The 17,200-nt window shown below is 55.1% G+C and overlaps 1 protein-coding gene across 1 annotated transcript; it reads left to right on the plus strand.

The window, feature by feature from the left end:
- Nucleotides 1-7,968: 7,968 nt before the first annotated feature.
- Nucleotides 7,969-12,829, plus strand: LOC776874. The gene is made up of 8 exons (XM_040657157.1): nucleotides 7,969-8,083; nucleotides 8,239-8,300; nucleotides 8,727-8,880; nucleotides 9,087-9,343; nucleotides 9,544-9,629; nucleotides 10,153-10,283; nucleotides 11,547-11,658; nucleotides 11,966-12,829. Exons 1-8 carry the CDS (start codon nucleotides 7,969-7,971, stop codon nucleotides 12,390-12,392), a joined length of 1,344 nt encoding a protein of 447 aa, XP_040513091.1. The 3' UTR covers nucleotides 12,393-12,829.
- The last annotated feature ends 4,371 nt before the right edge of the window (nucleotides 12,830-17,200 follow it).

Below are 17,200 nucleotides of genomic sequence, written 5' to 3' on the forward strand. Positions count from 1 at the left end.
AGAAGCATAGCAAAAGTACAGGAGATGGGAAGAGAAGAAAGAGGCAAGTGAGAAGGGCAGAAGAGAAGAAGCGACGACAGAAGAGCAGAGAATGAAAAGCGCAGTAGAGAAGAGCGGATAGGGCAGTGAACATAAGAACAGTGCAAGGGAGCAGATGAAGAAGAACAAATAGCACAAGAGGAGTGGAGATGAAGAAGAGGGGTGAGGGCACAAGGAAGAAAGGTCAGAAGAGAAGAGGAGGGCAGGAAGAGGAGAGAGGGGAGAAGATACGGGAAAAAGGAACAGCAGAAGGGTGCAGATGCAGAAGACAGGAGATGACACAGGGAACAACAAAGAGCAGCAAAGGAGAGCAGTCCGAAGAAAGACAAGTGAGGATACAGGGGAAAAGCAGAGGAAGGGCAACGGATGCAGAAGACAAGTGAGGAGACAGGGAACAAAGCAAAGCAGAGAGGAGAGCAGAGGCAGAAGGAAGAGGAGTGAGGAGAAAGAACAGTAGAAAAGGAGTAGATGCCGATGAAAGAGGACTGAGGAGACACGGAAGAAAAAACAATGGAAACAGAGTGGGGAAGCAGAAAAACGAGCAGTGGGGAAATGGAAACAGAAAAAGCAGAAAAGAAGAGCAGATGCAAAAGAAAGAGGAGTGAGTATGGGTAAAATATAAAACAGGAGAAGAGACGTGCAGACGCAGAATAAAGAGAAGCGTGGAAACAGGAAACAAAGTCCAACAGCAGAGGAGTGTTGAAGCAGAGGAAAAAGGAATGAGGACGCAGGGGAATAAGAACAGAACAAGAGTGAGAATGCAGAGGAAAGAGTAGGGAGGACAGAAAAGAAGGGAAAGACAGGGAGGGACAGATGCAAAAGAAGGAGTGAGGATAGCGGGAAGAAAGAAGAGCAGAAGAGCAGAGCCAATGCAGACAAAAGAGGAGTGAGGAAGCAGGGGGAAAAAACAACAACAAAAAACAACACAGCAGAAGAGAAAAGCAGATGCAGGTGAAAGGGGAGCGCTGAGATGCAAGGAAAACGGTCAGAAAAAGAGTGAGGATACAAGGAGGAAAGAACGGTAGAAGAGGAGAGCAGGTGCATGTGAATGAGCAGTGAGAATACCGGGGAGAAAGAGGAAGAGGAGAGCAGATGCAGAAAAAAAGAGAAGTAACGTTACAGGGAAGAAAAGAGAGCAGAAAAGCAGGGCAGACGAAGAAGAGAGAGGAAGCAGGGGAAAAAAACACCTGAAGAAGAGTGCAGATGCAGATGAAAGAGGAGTGAGGAAACAAGAAAGAGCAGCAGAAGAGGAGTGTAAGCGCAGAAGAAAGAGGAGTGAGGAGACAGGGAAGAAAACTGCAGAAGGGGAGCGCAGATGCTGAGGAAAGGAGTGAATTCACAAGCCAGAAGAAAGCAGAGGGGTGTAGATGCAGAAGAATGAGGAATGAGGAGAAGGGGAAGAAAGAAGAGAAGAAGGGCATATGCAGAAATGGAGCGAGGAAGAGAAGAAAGATGAGCAAAAAAGGAGAGTAGATGCAGAAGAAAGGATGAAGACACAGGGAAGAAAGAAGAGCAAAGGAGGAGTGCTGATGCAGAAGTCAGAGGAGTGAGGAGACAGGGAAGAAAGGAAAGCAGCAGAGGAATGCAGATGCAGAAAGGAAGCAGGGAAAAAGAAGAGCAGAAGAGTGCAGATGCGGATGAAGGAAGAGTGAGGGTACGGGCAAGAAAGAATGGCACAATAGGAGCCATTACTGGGAGAATGAAGAGGCAGCTGAGGAGGAGGGAGCACAGGGGGAAGAATGACCCAGCAGAAGAGCAGAAGAGCTGCGGAGAATCTAAGGGAGAAGAGCGCAAGAGTAGATGAGCTGCCACAGCAGCAGCAGCAAGTTGTTATTCTAACACACAGTTGTTGTTATTCTTTTTCTTTCTTTCTTTCTTTCTCTCCCTGCATTGCTTGAATTCTTTCAGACAATTTAAAAAAATTCAGGAACACTTTCAGAACTTAACGTTACGTCTCCTTAATCACAGCTTCTTTAAAATACTCAACCAATGTCAAGTGGGGGTCACCTCCTTCAAGGCACCCTGCAAATGCAGCTGCGTGTGTCTCACTTTGAAAAGCTTACCTTCAGGAAGGAGCAGAGAGATTTTCCACACTCGGCCACGAATCCTCTTCTGCCACCCAGCACATCCACTTCCGAGCAGGACACCATCACTCCCATCAGCGAGTTGCCCTCTGTTCCCACGCCCTAAAAAGAAAACAGCCACGCACAGCTGACTACAAAGCCTTTGGAGCAATCACTGACAGACACAGAGCGTGCACACATCCACCGCCAGGGACGTGCTGGGAGCTGATGTCTCTGGGCCCACTGCACAGCAGCATTTGCTTCAGTGCTTTCATGCCTCCTGGCACCAAACCTCTGCTGCCAAAGCAGCCTTTGCTCAAGGAAACTGTGCCATAAAGCACAACGCTTTCTCACCTGAGTGTCCCCATACAACAGTGAAAAAGACAAACCGTGTCTTCCTCCACCATTGTACCACCAAGTACCACCATTGCTACACACACTTTTTTCCCCACACAGATACACACTGCCATTGCCAAACTGACCGAAGCATGAGGGGCCGGGCCCAGAGGGGCCTCCTTAGGGCCAGCAGGCCCCGAGCCAGGCCTGCTGAGCTCCTTCCCACCCTCCCAAGCAGAAAAAAACAAACCAACCGCACCGCTGCCAGCACAGCCCCGCAGCAGGGAATGCACGCAGCTTCACGCCGCTCCCCTTCCCCCCGTCCTAACAGAAACCAAACGAGGAGAGATTGACATATTCTAGGATTCTGTCCCCACTAGAGCACACCCGGCCCCCCAGTCTCCTATATCCCCCTGGATGAGCAACAGAGATACACAGCGCTGCGCTTAGGCCGGTGCCCACAGATCGCACAGCTAGAAAGATGATCACGTTGAAAGGGAGAGCTGGAAATGAATGAAAAGGCTCACCCGTGTCCCGGGCTCGCAGAAAAAACTACCAGAGGAGCCATCTCCAGAAAGAGATCCTTCCCCAGGGGCAGTCAGCCCTTCAGCAGGCTCTAGGAGAGCTGCAGCCTGGCTCCAGCCCTTCCACTCACACAGCTGGATTGCCTTCACCTGGGCTCCCACGGCTCACTCAGGGCTGGCCTCAGGTGGGCAATCAGAGCTTCAGGACATGATTCAACAGCACTTCCCAAACACCCCCCCACAGCCAACTTAGACCCCTTCCTTAGTGCCCCACAGCTTTCTAGAGCCCCACATCCTCCCTCAAGCCTCCCCACACCTCCCTTCCTATAGGCCCACAGCCCCCAGACACGCCCTACACTCACGTATCTCCCTAGATGCTCCCATGGCCCCCACAGCCTCCTTATAGCCTCACCACAGCCCCCTAGAGCCCCGGATCCTCCCATCAGACCCGCACAGCCCTAAAGGCCCCCATTAGCCCACATCCCTCCCGAGAGCCGCATATTCTCCCACGGCCGAGGGGAGGGCCGCGCACGGTTCCGCTCCCTGGCCCCGTCCCGGAGCCGTTCTCCCGCACACCTCCGGCGCCGCTGTCCTCAGCACCGCTCCCGTCGTGCCGCACTTCCGGCTCGGGGCTGCCCGGACAGCTCCGGCGCACAGCGGCTGCAGCGGCGGGGCCGTGCGGGGCCGCCCGGGTAGGGAGCGGCGCCGGCTGAGGGGAGAGCCGGGCGGGCCCGAGCCAGCGGCCAACGGCCGCTCCCGCGCGCTGCGCCTCAGCCAATCGGAGCCGGCGGCGCTGCCGCTGAGCAATGAGAGGCCGGGCCGGGCCGGGCCGGAACAGCTGCTGAGCAATGAGAGGCCGGGGGCGGGGCCGAGCGGCGGCGAGGGAGGAGGGGCCTCGGGGGACAGCCTATGGCTGTAGGGGATGGGCGATGGGATTGGCTTTAGGGATGTGCGATTGGGAAGAGGGATGAGGGAGTGGGATTGACAGTGGGAGCTGGGGTTGGGATGAGGGACGGGGAATGGGATTTGGAGTAGGGATATGGGGATCTGGGGATGGGGGATATACCACGTGGGATTGGGACATTGGCTAGGGGTGTGGGGTGTGGGGATATGGGTATGGGATGGATACAGGAAATGGGAAAGATATGGGATGGACTCTGGGTATGGGACGGACTTGGAATGGATATGGCATCATAGAATCATAGAATCATAGAATCATAGAATTGCTCAGGTTGGAAAAGACCTGCAAGATCATCGAGTCCAACCTCAACCTCACCATCCTACCCCAACTGCAACAGCCCTCCGCTCAGTCGTGTCCCTGAGCACCACATCCAGACGGCTGTTAAACACATCCAGGGGAAGGGACTCAACTACCTCCCTGGGCAGCCCATTCCAGGGCTTAAACAGCCTTTCCGTAAAGACCCTCCATAAAGTCCTGATATCCAACCTCAACTTACTCTGGTGCAACTTGAGGCCATTTCCCCTCGTCCTGTCACCCATCAGCTGTGAGAAGACACCAAGCCCGACCTGCTGGCACTTCTGCTGACTCCCCGCCGTGCTTCAACAAGGATCGAGAAATCTCGCATCTTGTGATCACTTTGCCCCAGACGGCATCCAACCTTTACGTCCCCCACAAGACCTTCTCTGTTAACAAACAGCAGCTCCAGGATTTTGCTTCCCCTCGTTGGCTCCTTCACCAGCCGTGTCAGGAAGTGATCTCCCACACACTCCGGGAACCTGCGGGACTGTTCCCTGTCAGCTCTATCATAAATCCAGCAGATGTCTGGGAGGTAGAAGTCCCCCACAGGTCCCCACAAGGGGGAGAGACCTTGAGACCTCACCCAGCTGTCTAGGCAGTGTCTTGTCCACCTCTTCATCCCGCTTGGCTGGCCTGTAGCAGACTCCCATGATCATGTCAGGCTTACTGGCCTTCGCTTTTACTCTGACCCATAAGCTCTTGTCTCGCTCCAACGCATAGGAGGGAGAGGAGGTTCTTTGATATAGGTATACCCGGCGTGAGATTAAGAAACAGCGGTTGAAATGGTGGTCCGACCAGTTTATTACAAATCTCAATAAGGGAGATGGGGAAGGGGAGGACGGACACTAGTACGGATCGGGGTAATGGGGTAGGGAAGGAAAGCGATGGAAACGATGGGAAATAGAAGCAAGGAGTCTTGATAGGTACAAACTAGGGTGATGGGGAAGGGAAGAAGGGCAGCAGAAAAGATAGGAAATGGGAGCAAGGAGTCTCTCTAGGAAGCAAGACGGAGATGGACACCACCATGGGTCCGGCGTGGTTCCTGATTCAGTCGCTGATCTTCAGGAGAGGTGGGCCGTTGGGCGTTGTTCCGTAGATGAGGACGGTGACCACAGCGATGACGACGACGACGGGACAGACTTATTTCTAAGTCCCAAGTGGTTGAGTCAGCTCTGTCTGGAGTGACAGCTTGTGGCTTTTGGGTCCCAGCAGGAACGCCTTTGGTGCCCATCTCCCCGGCCTTGCCAGCAGATAAGAGGCAGTATGGAGACACCAACTTGTAGCTCGTCTTCACAGGATACAACGGTATCATCCTCCAGTCTCCCAGAGCAAACAGGACTTCTTTGGTCACAGGACAGGTCTTCCGCCAGCAAACAGTCCACACAGCGGACCTGAGCACTCCCTTCACTCTTGGGCCCAAGGCAAACAGCTCCAAAGAAATGCTTTCCAATGGAAAAGTGTCCGCACAGTGACGCTGATTGCCACACGGCAACACCCACCTCTCATCTCCTAGAGTCTTCTCACAAGACATACCTCAGGAAGCAAGCTTTGAGCCAGAAAACAAAGCAGCAGTCATACACCACCCCGTGGCTCAAAGGCTGCTTGAAATTGAAGCGTAAGTGACCCTCCATGGTGGTTAGCAACAGAAAAGAAAAAGAAAGAAAAAAAAAAGAGGAAGCAGAAGGGGAAAGAAGGGGAGGGCCTAAGGGGGAGTTAAATGTTACACAATTGCTACAAAGGATTTGTTGAGCTTGGTTGCAAAGGTTGCCCTGATCTGCTGGACTTGTCCATCATCAGTTGAAGTGGATAGAAAATACACGGAGGATACAACACCTTGTATCCGTTGAATAAAGCATGGAATCAGACAGGGAATCAAACAGAAGAGTTGCAACAGCACACTCTAGATCAAATGGGATACCTTTGACCCATGGGCCACCTGGGAGCCAGGCAAAGAGGTGCGAGTCTAGGGCTTTCCAGGTTTGGACAGGAACATGGGCTATTTTCCGGCCCACGAGTACGCCGAGGGAAGAATGAGCCAGCAGAAGAGGAGGGGATAATGCTAAGGGAGAAGAGCTCAGGAGGAGATGAGCTGCCACAGCAGCAGCAAGACAGAAGGCAGATAGAGGAACATTCTAGATAGAGGACCCCATACGACACCACCCCAGCTCCCCCAGGACCCAAGAGGAGCCCGTAGAACACCATCTCTCCGAACCTAGGACCCCATAGGACCCCATAAGACACCATAAAATCCCATACCTCCCCTCCCATCCCATCTGCCCCATCCTGTAGGGAACCTACAGGACCCCGCAGGAGCTCATGAGATCCCATCTCCCCACAGCATTCCATTCCATCCCCATGGCACCCTACAGGACTCCGTAAGTTCCAATTTTCCCACCCATCGGACCCCCCCATAGGGTCCCATCCCTTCCCATAGGACCCCATAGAATCCCATATTCCCCCATAGGTCACCACAGAATCCCATACGCCCCATTGGATCCCATCCTTTCCCTAGGAGACCCTATAGGACTCCACAGGTTCCCATCCCTCCCTCATACACCCCATAGGACCCCAGAGACCCTTATAAGATCCCATTCTCCCCCAGAGCACCCCATATCACCCCACCCCCAGGAAACCTAGAGGACCCCATAGGATCCCATCTTCCCAACCCTTGCACCCCATCGCACCCAATAAGACACCATCAAATCCCCTATCTCCCTCCCAAAACAGGAGCCTATAGGACCCCATAGACTTCATGAGAGCCCAGCCCCCATAGGATCTCTTGGAATCCCATACCTTCCACATGGGGCCCTGTGCGACTCCATAGGTTCCCATCCCCCTGTGCATAGAACCCTATAGGACCCCCAGAGAGTCCCATCCCCTCCCATACGACACCATAGGACCCCACAGAACCCCATACCCATCATAGGACAACATAGCACAGCACAGAGTCGCATTCTCACATTCCTACAAAACCATGTCTTATGACACCATAAAATCCCATGCCCGTGCCCCCAGCAGGAACCTAGAGGACCCCATAGGACCTCATGACATCCCATCCTCCCCATGGGGCCCAACACAACCCCAGCAAATCCCTTCTCCGCCCTTTCCCCATAAAAGCCTCTAGTAACCTAGAGCACCCCATAGGATCCCATACCCCCCCGTAGGACCCCATAGGACCCCACAGTTCCCCCCTTCCCCTTCAAAGCCTGTGACAAAAGCAAATCCCTGGGATCCCCCAAACAAAGCACTCCCTGCCCACTACGGTCGCGGGAGCGACGCAGTCACAACGACGACACAGAGGATCAATGTCAGGTAATTTAGTGACTGTTCTAACAAAGAATCCATGAAAAAACTTCCAGGCAAAACAAAGAAACCTTCTGCCAACTGGTCTTCAACAAGACGGGTAGAGTCCTTTGGAACAGTCGTTGCTTCTGTGTCAACTACTTGAACATCAATTCAGGCAACGGCTACTAAAGGAAAAGGAGTAACATAACATGGAGAGCACAGAAAGGAAGAGAGAGGAAACAGAGAGGAGCCAGCACTCCCACCCGGGGCGGGCAGCAGGCTGCTGGTGCCAGCGTCATCATGGGCTGCGGCCAGCACTGCCCACGCTGTCACCGCGTTGCCGTGGCGACGTTTGTGACACGGCCACCCGGGAGGGGTACGAAGGCGGTGCACGCTGGTGGGTCCTGCATCCTGAAGGAGCATCTGGCAGAGAGCAGACGCGTCTGAAGGGATGAGCTCCGGCATGGCTGGCGCCAACAAGGAGCAACCCGCCGGCACGAGGCGGAACAGGATGAGCTTCTGCAAGGATGGCCCCGCAGCGCGGTGTGCCTCCAGACCCACATGCACCGACACCCAAGGTACACGGGTCCAGAGCCACCACAGCAGCAGTGCTGCAGACAAGCTCGGGACGGAGACGACACTTCTCATCTGCCACCTCACTCCCGCCTGGCAGCAGTAGGGGTGCCGGGAAGCGGCAGATGCAGAGTGTGACCTGCTTTTCTTTGCCCTCCAGAGCGAGTTGCCGTCTGGGATGCGGTGGCCGACTACGTACAAGAGCACCTCCTGGTGCAGAAGGTGGGTTGGCTGGCGGCTTCCTCTTCTCCCTGCCCGGCTCAGACGAGAATTCCTCTCGGTCTTCCCCTCCACAGAAAGCAGGAAACTCACCCCACATGTCTCTACTGGGCATGCCGTGGGCTTCCTGCACATCCTGCGGGATCACCTGTGCTGGGCGGTGTCCTATCTCAGGGCTGAGGCCAATCCTGGCAAGCCTCTGGATCCCACCAGGCTGCTTCTGCCCTGACTGCTGTGCTGCATTTGGGAGGGCCAGGGGAAGGAGAGGACTGTGCAGCCCCTTCCCAAAGCCATTCCCGATGCCCTGGCTTGTGCCTCTGAACAGCGCGAGAGGGCTCCTGAGCTGCGCCCCTGCGTTGGACCACCACATGGGCTCTTCCTCCAGCCGGCCCATAACCCTTGCGCCCTTCCTTCCTCTTCCACTTGCAGGGGGTCTGGATTGCCACCTTTGGCACCTTTGACACCATCAACAAAGACATCAGGAGTGAGGACGGGACTGTGACTCTGCAGTGGCCGGTGTTTCACCTCTCTGCAAACCTGATAGCCACGCACCACCTCAAGCCCCGCAGGGAGTCCCTGCCAGGTAGGGTAGGCGGGGGGATTAAAACTTTGCTGGCTTCATGGACAGGGCAAACAGGGCCACCGCCTCCGTTCTCAGAAGTAAACCTCCCCCTGGCAGGAGTCCATGCAAACATGGGGCCGTTCTGGCTGATGGCCACAAGAAGCAGTTCTAGGGAAGCACTGCGGAAAACCAACCGTATCATCAACTGCGTCCCTCGCATTTTTCAGCCCATAGGAAGGTGGAGCCGCTGAAATACAGCAAGGTGGCTGCAACTGCCTCTGTGACCTGGCAGAGAGCACAGATGTGCATCCAAAGCACCGTGTCCCTGATCTCCGGCTGCCTGAAGAATGGCGAGAACGTTGCCGTTGTCCTCAAGGACATTGGAGTGCTCCACATTGATGGCCTGACATTTCAAATGAAATTCTACCGCGACTTCCTCGAGAAGCTGTCAGGCAAAGAGAAATTCAGAAGAGCTCTTCTCAAGGTGAGCTGTAGGTTTCTGCGTGGCCCGGGCAGTCCCGTGACCCTTGCTGTGCCCGCGCACGGCCCACAAGGACCTGGCCAGCTGCTCGGGCCGTGCAAGTGCTGCGGGGCCGTCAGCTCTCCCTGCCTTGGGCTCCTCGTGTCCCCAGGGCCTCAGCCGTCACAAGGATGTCCCACGTCCTCCCTGTTCCTCCCCTGCAGGCCCCCTGGCTGCTGGACATGGTGGCGTCCCGAGCGGCACCGGTGGCCTCCCTGGCGCTCTCTGGCTGCCTTGTCGTCTTTCCCGAGTGAGTATGTTGGTGGCTGCAGCTGCTGCTTGCTGCAGCTGCCCAGCTCTCATTCCGTAGTGTTTGTTCCTTGTGTCCATGGCTGTCCCAGTCCTGCCCACGAGGATATGGCATAGAATCATCAAATCATTTGAGCTGGTAGGAATCCTGAAAGGGCACCTACTCCCACACTGTGCACTCCCTGCAGGGAGCAGGGATTTTCCACCAGATGAGGCTGCTCTGAGCCTGGTCCAGCCCGACCTTGGATGCCTGTCGAGGCAGCCACCACCTCTCTGGGCAAGACCTTGCGGTGCCTCACCACCCTTCTGTCCAAAACATCTTCCTTATATCCAATGGAAATCTTCCCTCTTTCCGGTTGAAACAATTTCCCCTGGACCTATCCCAACTGACCCTGCTACAGCCTTTAGAAACCACCTGCCTTAATGCAGAATGAAAATGTGCCTGTCCGCAGGCAATCAGAGAGAGCAACAGCCATTAGTGGAGTGCTGCATCCCAACGCTCACTGTCTTCTCCTCGCGTACAGGTTTCAAATGGAGTTTGTGCCCAAACCACCGCCCGGGAGGATATACCGCAAGTCCTCAGGAAGCGTCCCTGCTGAGGGGAAACCAAAGAAAGAAGAGGCTTTGCCACCTCTTGTCCAAGAGTGCAAGAAAGGTAAAGCAGCTTCCAGCTCCTTTCCGTGCCACGGGCCACACACTTAAGATGGGAAATCCCTTGCTGACCATCGGCCAAGGGCTCTGACTTAGAATCATAGAATCATAGAATCGCTAAGGTTGGAAAAGACCCACAGGATCATCCCGTCCAAGCATTCGCCCTTCACCAATGGTTCTCGCTAAACCATGTCCCTCAACACAACATCCAAACGCTCTTAGAACACCACCAGGCTCGGTGACTCCACCACCTCTCTGGGCAGCCCATTCCTGTGCCTGACCTCCCTTTCAGGGAAGTAGCATTTCCTAACGTCCAGCCTGAATCTTCCCTGGTGCAGCTTGAAGCCATTCCCTCTAGTCCTAGCACTAGGCATATGAGAGAAGAGGCTGAGCCCCAGCTCACTACAACCTCCTTTCAGCTACTTATAGAGAGCAATAACGTCTCCCCTGAGCCTCCTCTTCTCTAGGCTGCACAATCCCAGCTCCTTCAGCCGCTCCTCATAAGGCCTGTGCTCCAGATCCCTCACCAGCTTTGTTGCCCTCCTCTGGACACGCTCCAGGGCCTCAATGTCTTTCTTACAGTGAGGGGCCCAAAACTGGACGCAGTACTCCAGGTGCGGCCTCACCAGTGCTGAGTACAGGGGGAGAATTCCATCCCTGTTCCTGCTGGCCACAATAGTTCTGATACAAGCCAGGATGCCATTGGCCTTCTTGGCCACCTGGGCACACTGCTGGCTCACGTTCAGTCTAGCATCAATCAGCACCCCCAGCTCCATTTCCTCTACACAGTCTTCCAGCCACTCTGCCCCAAGCCTGTAGCATTGCCTGGACTTGTGTCAAAGCTTCACGCCAGCTCAGCACGGCCTCTTCCCACAAGCAATTGCTGGCCTCTCCAAAACTAAGGCGCTGGCTGTGACGTGCCCCCATCCCTGGCTATGGCAGGAGGACGTCGGCATCTTAGGCCCTGCCCTCCCCCACTGGAAGGACACGGTCCCCAAAAGTCACCCTGTCAGCTCATCATCACCACCCGGCCCCGCTTTCCCAAAGCCAACGTCACTAGTGCAGTCCCAAAAGAGAGTCCCAAGATGGCAGAGAGGAGGAGTGGGGCCAGAGATGGTTTCAGGGAGGGTCCGAGGGAAGCGCAGAGGTCAGCAGTGGGTAGAGCGGAGCGGCCCTCTCGGATGTTCGGGGAACAGGCCTGAGCGCCCGTTGTGAGTGAGTGAGCCCAAGGGTTTACGGGGAGTCTCCTCTGCCTTCCCCATTGCAGTGAGATTTGCTGGCACGCCAACCTTCATCAAACGCTTGAGCTCGGCAAGTGTAGATGCAGGAGAATTCAGAAAGATAAGGAGCTTGCTGCGGAAGGACAGCTCTACATTCAGGTGAGGCTGGAGGCTCTGGCTTGGCATGTGCATGGGGGTGATTTACTGACCCAACGAGAGCCCATCCCCTTAGCCCAGAGAGTCCCTGTTTGTGGCTGCCCAACAGTGCTGGGCCGGGGACTCCAGGAGCCCCCCAGCTCACAGGGCTGGCCCCTCTCTGGATCCCACGGGGGAGAGCCACGGGGCTGCCGGTGAGCTGTCTGTGGGGAAGGCTGCGTGGCAGCCAAGGGTCCTGGCTCCGGCTTGCAGGATGCGGCCCCAAAGCCATTACCCACTCAGGCGGACCCCTCCCGCTCTGTCCTTCCAGTCTGCTGCCAGCGATCTGCGCAGTGCCTGAAGCCCAAAAGCAGCTGCTGACCTGCCAGCTGCAGGGCCAGGAAGGAAGCAAAGGCCAAGAAGACCGGGGCCGAGCGCTGGGAACAAAACGCGTGAGCTTCCGTGAGGAAGACCTGGAAGCGGAAACGTTCCAAGGCCAAGAATCCAGGCTACCACTGCTGCACTGCGACTCAGTGCAACTTCTCAGGCAGAGGGCTAAGAAGAGCAGGCCAGTGCACAAACAACCTGAGGAGGTGGCTGCAGCAGCATCTCAGAGTGAGGCCAGCCAGCCTGCAGAGTCCTCCGCCGACAGAGCGGGAGTGCTGCCACCGATAAACCAAGTAACACAGTCTCCGCAGCGTCAGCCTCCAAACACCAATGCCCCACCCCGCAGGAAGGCCACCCACTACCCACGCTGATGCGGGCATGGGGCGCCCAGGACTGATAGAGCTCCACTCGAGGCTGCAAAACTGATGCGTCAATCCCATCTGCATCATACCTAACAGTAGACCAGGCTGCCCATGGCCCCAAACAACCTGGCCTTGAACACTGTCAGGGACGCGGCGCCCACGAGCTCTCTGGGCATCCGTTTCCAGCATCTCACCACTGGCTCTGGAAAGAACTTCTCCCTGACATCCAATCTGAAGGATCCCGCAACTGAAAACCACTTCCCCTCATCCTGCCTCGTCTACCACTGTAAAGGGTCGACGGTCCTCCCGTTTGGAGGCTCCGTTTGTATACTGGAAGGCTGCAGTGTGCTGACCCAACAGCCTCCTCTTCTCCAGGCCCAACAACGAGATCTGGAGTGAAATGTAGAGGGGAAAAATTGACAATAAAGCCTTACCATGGGCCTATCCTGTAGAAATCTCCAGAATCCCTGTGACAGTGTCATTGCGTCTTTTCACACCAGCTCTTGTGCTGGTGGTGGGAGAAAGAATTGTGGGAGGGCATCAGAACATCTCACAGTGCTTTACTTGAAGCCAAAGGAAATCCAGCATCACGGTTGTCTTGTCTGTCAGAGCTTTTCTGCTGCAGGGGATGACCAAAAATGAAGCCAGCTTCCAATTGCGGCAGCTCGGAGCTCTCAGAGGATACCAGCGGTCTCTGGAGGCCCTTTCCAACTGGAAGATTGCGGCCTATAAAGAATCACAGAATCATAGAATGGCGTGGGTTGAAAAGGACCACAATGACCATCTAGTTTCCACCTCCCTCTGCTATGTGCAGGGTCGACAACCACTAGACCAAAGTGCCCTGTGCCACATGCAGCCTGGCCTTGAATGCCTCCAGGGCTGGGGCATCCACAACCTCCAGGGGCAACCTGTTCCAGTGCCTCACCACCCTCTGGGAGAAAAAACTTCCTCCAAATATCTCACCTAGACCTCCCCTGTCTCAGTTTAAGACCATTCCCGCATGTCCTATCACTACCCCCCCTCGTTACACTCGTACCCCCGCCTCTTTATACGCTCCCTTCAACTATTGAAAGGCCACAGTGAGGCCTCCTTAGAGCCTTCTCTTCTCGAAGCTAAGCAATCCCAGTTCCCTCATTCTTTCTTCGTAGGAGAGGTGCTCCAGCCCTCTGATCTTCTTAGTGGCTGTATGGGAACTGTTGAGTCCCATCCTGAACTGCTGGTTGATTACCTGGGGAAAAGACCCAGTCAGCCGTGGGAGGACAGGTGAAGGCAATTCAGCTGTGTGACCACAACGGGTGGAGCCTGGCTGCGCTTCTCTCAGGCCCCAGTTAATGTCTGAATGCCACAGGGGAAGGATCTCTTTCTTGAGGTCCCTCATGAAAATCCCTGGGGGCTACAGGGCGGATATAGGGGAATATGCGGCTATCATGAGGGATGCGGGCTAATGGGGGCCTTTAGGGCTGTGCGGGTTTGATGGGAGGATCCGGGGCTCTAGGGGGCTGTGGTGAGGCTATAAGGAGGCTGTGGGTGCCATGGGAGCACCTAGGAAGATATGTGAGTGTAGGGCGGGTCTAGGGGGCTCTGGGTTTATAGGAAGGGAGGTGTGGGGAGGCTTGAGGGAGGATGTGGGGCTCTAGAAAGCTGTGTGGCACTAAGGAAGGGGTCTAAGTTGGCTGTGGGGGGGGTGTTTGGGAAGTGCTGTTGAATCATGTCCTGAAGCTCTGATTGCCCACCTGAGGCCAGCCCTGAGTGAGCCGTGGGAGCCCAGGTGAAGGCAATCCAGCTGTGTGAGTGGAAGGGCTGGAGCCAGGCTGCAGCTCTCCTAGAGCCTGCTGAAGGGCTGACTGCCCCTGGGGAAGGATCTCTTTCTGGAGATGGCTCCTCTGGGAGTTTTTTCTGCGAGCCCGGGACATGGGTGAGCATTTTCATTCATTTCCAGCTCTCCCTTTCCAACGTGATCATCTTTCTAGCTGTGCGACCTGTGGGCACCGGCGTAAGCGCAGCGCTGTGTATCTCTGTTGCTCATCCAGGGGGATATAGGAGACTGGGGCTGTTTGGTTCTAGTGGGGACAGAATCCTAGAATATGTCAATCTCTCCTCGTTTGGTTTCTGTTAGGACGGGGGGAAGGGGAGCGGCGTGAAGCTGCGTGCATTCCCTGCTGCGGGGCTGTGCTGGCAGCGGTGCGGTTGGTTTGTTTTTTTCTGCTTGGGAGGGTGGGAAGGAGCTCAGCAGGCCTGGCTCGGGGCCTGCTGGCCCTAAGGAGGCCCCTCTGGGCCCGGCCCCTCATGCTTTGGTCAGGTTGGCAATGGCAGTGTGTATCTGTGTGGGGAGAGGAGTGTGTGTAGCGATGGTGGTACTTAGGAGGAAGACACAGTTTGTGTTTTTCACTGTTGTATGGGGACACTCAGGTGAGAAAGCGTTGTGCTTTATGGCACAGTTTCCTTGGGCAAAGGCTGCTTTGGCAGCAGAGGTTTGCTGCCAGGAGGCATGAAAGCACTGAAGCAAATGCTGCCGTGCAGTGGGCCCAGAGACATCAGCTCCCAGCACGTCCCTGGCGGTGGATGTGTGCACGCTCTGTGTCTGTCAGTGATTGCTCCAAAGGCTTTGTAGTCAGCTGTGCGTGGCTGTTTTCTTTTAGGGCATGGGAACAGAACAGAAAGTTCTGAAAGTGTTCCTGAATGTTCTTAAATCGTATAATAGAATACAAGCAGTGCAAATAAAGAAAGATAGAAAAAGAACAACAACCACTGTGTGTCCAGAACAGAACCCTGCTTTAATAGAGACTAAAGGTGATTGACATTCCTTTTTCTTCTTCTCTCCAAGACTGAGTGTGTTCTCACCTTCTCTCTCTGCTCTCCTGCTCTCTGCACATGCCTTCCCACTTCTAACATCTTCAGTTCTTCTGTTGAACTGCTGTCTTCTTCATTTCTCTTCCTCTCTACCTTTGGAATCCCTTCCCTGATACCCCTTCCCTCCCTTCTCTCTTCTGTCTTTTCTGACTTCTCCTCTCTGCTGTCTTCCTCTCCTCTACTTGATGTTTTTTTTTTTTTTTCCCATCCTCTTCTCTCTCTTTTCTCTGCACCATTTCTCCTTATCCTTCTCCTGCACTTCTGTCTCTGCTGTTCCCTGCTCTCAGTCCTCTGCCCGTTATTCCCCTTGTCCCATTCTCCTCCTCCCTCTTCTCCCCTTTGCTGCTGTTGCTGTGGCAGCTCATCTACTCTTGTGTTCTTCTCCTGGACAGGCAAGGCAAGGCAAGGCAACGCAAGAAAACGCAATGAAATGTCCGGGAAGCCAAGGCCAGCCAAGGCAAGTCACGACAAGGCAAGGCCAGGCAATGACAGGCAAGTGAAGGCAAGGACAGGACAGGCCAAGCCCAGCAGGGCAAGGCCTCGAATGGCCTCGGATGTCAAGGCAATGCAAGGCTAAACAAGGCAAGGCAAGGAAATGAAAGGCAAGGCCAGTTCAAACAAGGAAATGCAATGCAAGGCCCGGCGAGGCCAGGACAGGGAAGGCTAGACAAGGAAATGCAAGGCCAGGCAGGGCAAGGCCAGGCAAGGCCAGGCTTGCCCAGGCAAGCAAATGCAATACAATGCAAGGCCAGGATAGGTAAGGCAAAGCAAGGAAATGCAAGGCCATGCAAGGCAAGTCACGACAAGACAAGGCTGTGTGATGACAGTCAAGGGAGGACAAGGCAATGACAGGCAAGGCGAGGCAAGGCCAGGCCAGGCCAAGCCCAGCAAGGCAAGGCCAGAAATGGCCTCGGAAGTCAAGGCAAAGGAAGGCCCAGTAAGGGAAGGCCCGGCAAAGCAAGGCAAGGCAAGGAAATGCATGGCCAGTTAGGGCAAGGCGAGGCATAGAAGGCCTGTTGTGGCAAAGCCACGCATGAAAGGCAAGGAAAGGCCATGCCAGGCAAGGCAAGGGCATGCTAGACAAGGCAAGGGAAGGCAAGGCATAGCAAGGCAAGGCAAGGGAAGGGAAGTCAAGGCAATCCCAGGCCAGGCCAAGCCCAGCAAGGCAAGGCCTTGAATGGCCTCGGAAGTCAAGGGAAGGCCAGGCAAGGGAAGGCAAGGCAAGGTAAGGCGAGGCAAGGAAAGGCCAGGCCAGGCCAAACAAGGTATTGCAATGCAAGGCCAGGCGAGACCAGGACAGGCAAGGCAAGGAAATACAAGGCCAGTCGTGGCAAAGCCACACATGAAAGGCACGGAAAGGCAAGGCAAGGCCATGCCAGGCAAGACAAGGCCATTCCAGGCAAGGCAAGGACAGGCCATGACAGGCGAGGCAAGACAAGGAAAGGCATGGCCTGACCAGGACAGGCGAGGCGAGGCAAGGCAGGGAAAGGTGAGAGGCAAGGCAAAAAAATACAAGGCAAAGCAAGGAAAGGAAAGGCAAGGCCAGGCCAAACAAGGCAATGCAATGCAAGGCCATGCAAGGCCAAGACAGGCAAGGCAAGGCAAAGAAATGCAAGGTCATTCAGGGCAAGGCAAGGCAATGCCAGGCAAGGCAAGGCCAGCTGTGGCAAAGCCACGCGTGAAAGGCAAGGTAAGGCAAGGAAAGGCCATGCCAGGACAGAAAAGGTAAGGAAAGGCAAGACCTGCCCAAGATAGGCCAGGCAAGGCAACGCCAGGCTTGCCCAGGCAAGCAAATGCAATGCAATGCAAGGCCAGGAAAGGTAAGGCAAAGCAAGGAAATGCAAGGCCAGGCCAGGCAAGTCAAGGCAACGCAAGACAACACAATGAAATGCCAGGGAAGCCAAGGCCAGCCAAGGCAAGTCACGACAAGGCAAATCCAGGCAATGACAGGCAAGGGAAGACAAGGC

This window comes from Gallus gallus, unplaced genomic scaffold, assembly GCF_016699485.2.
Source record: "Gallus gallus isolate bGalGal1 unplaced genomic scaffold, bGalGal1.mat.broiler.GRCg7b scaffold_46, whole genome shotgun sequence".
Taxonomy (NCBI): Eukaryota; Metazoa; Chordata; class Aves; order Galliformes; family Phasianidae; genus Gallus; species Gallus gallus.

Excerpts from the sequence above, each read along its gene's own strand:
- LOC776874 (XM_040657157.1), top strand. The coding sequence starts at position 7,969 with ATGGCTGGCGCCAACAAGGAGCAACCCGCCGGCACGAGGCGGAACAGG. Across the intron at positions 9,344-9,543 it reads TCAGAAGAGCTCTTCTCAAG|GCCCCCTGGCTGCTGGACAT; the intron begins GTGAGCTGTAGG and ends CCTCCCCTGCAG. Across the intron at positions 9,630-10,152 it reads TGCCTTGTCGTCTTTCCCGA|GTTTCAAATGGAGTTTGTGC; the intron begins GTGAGTATGTTG and ends CCTCGCGTACAG.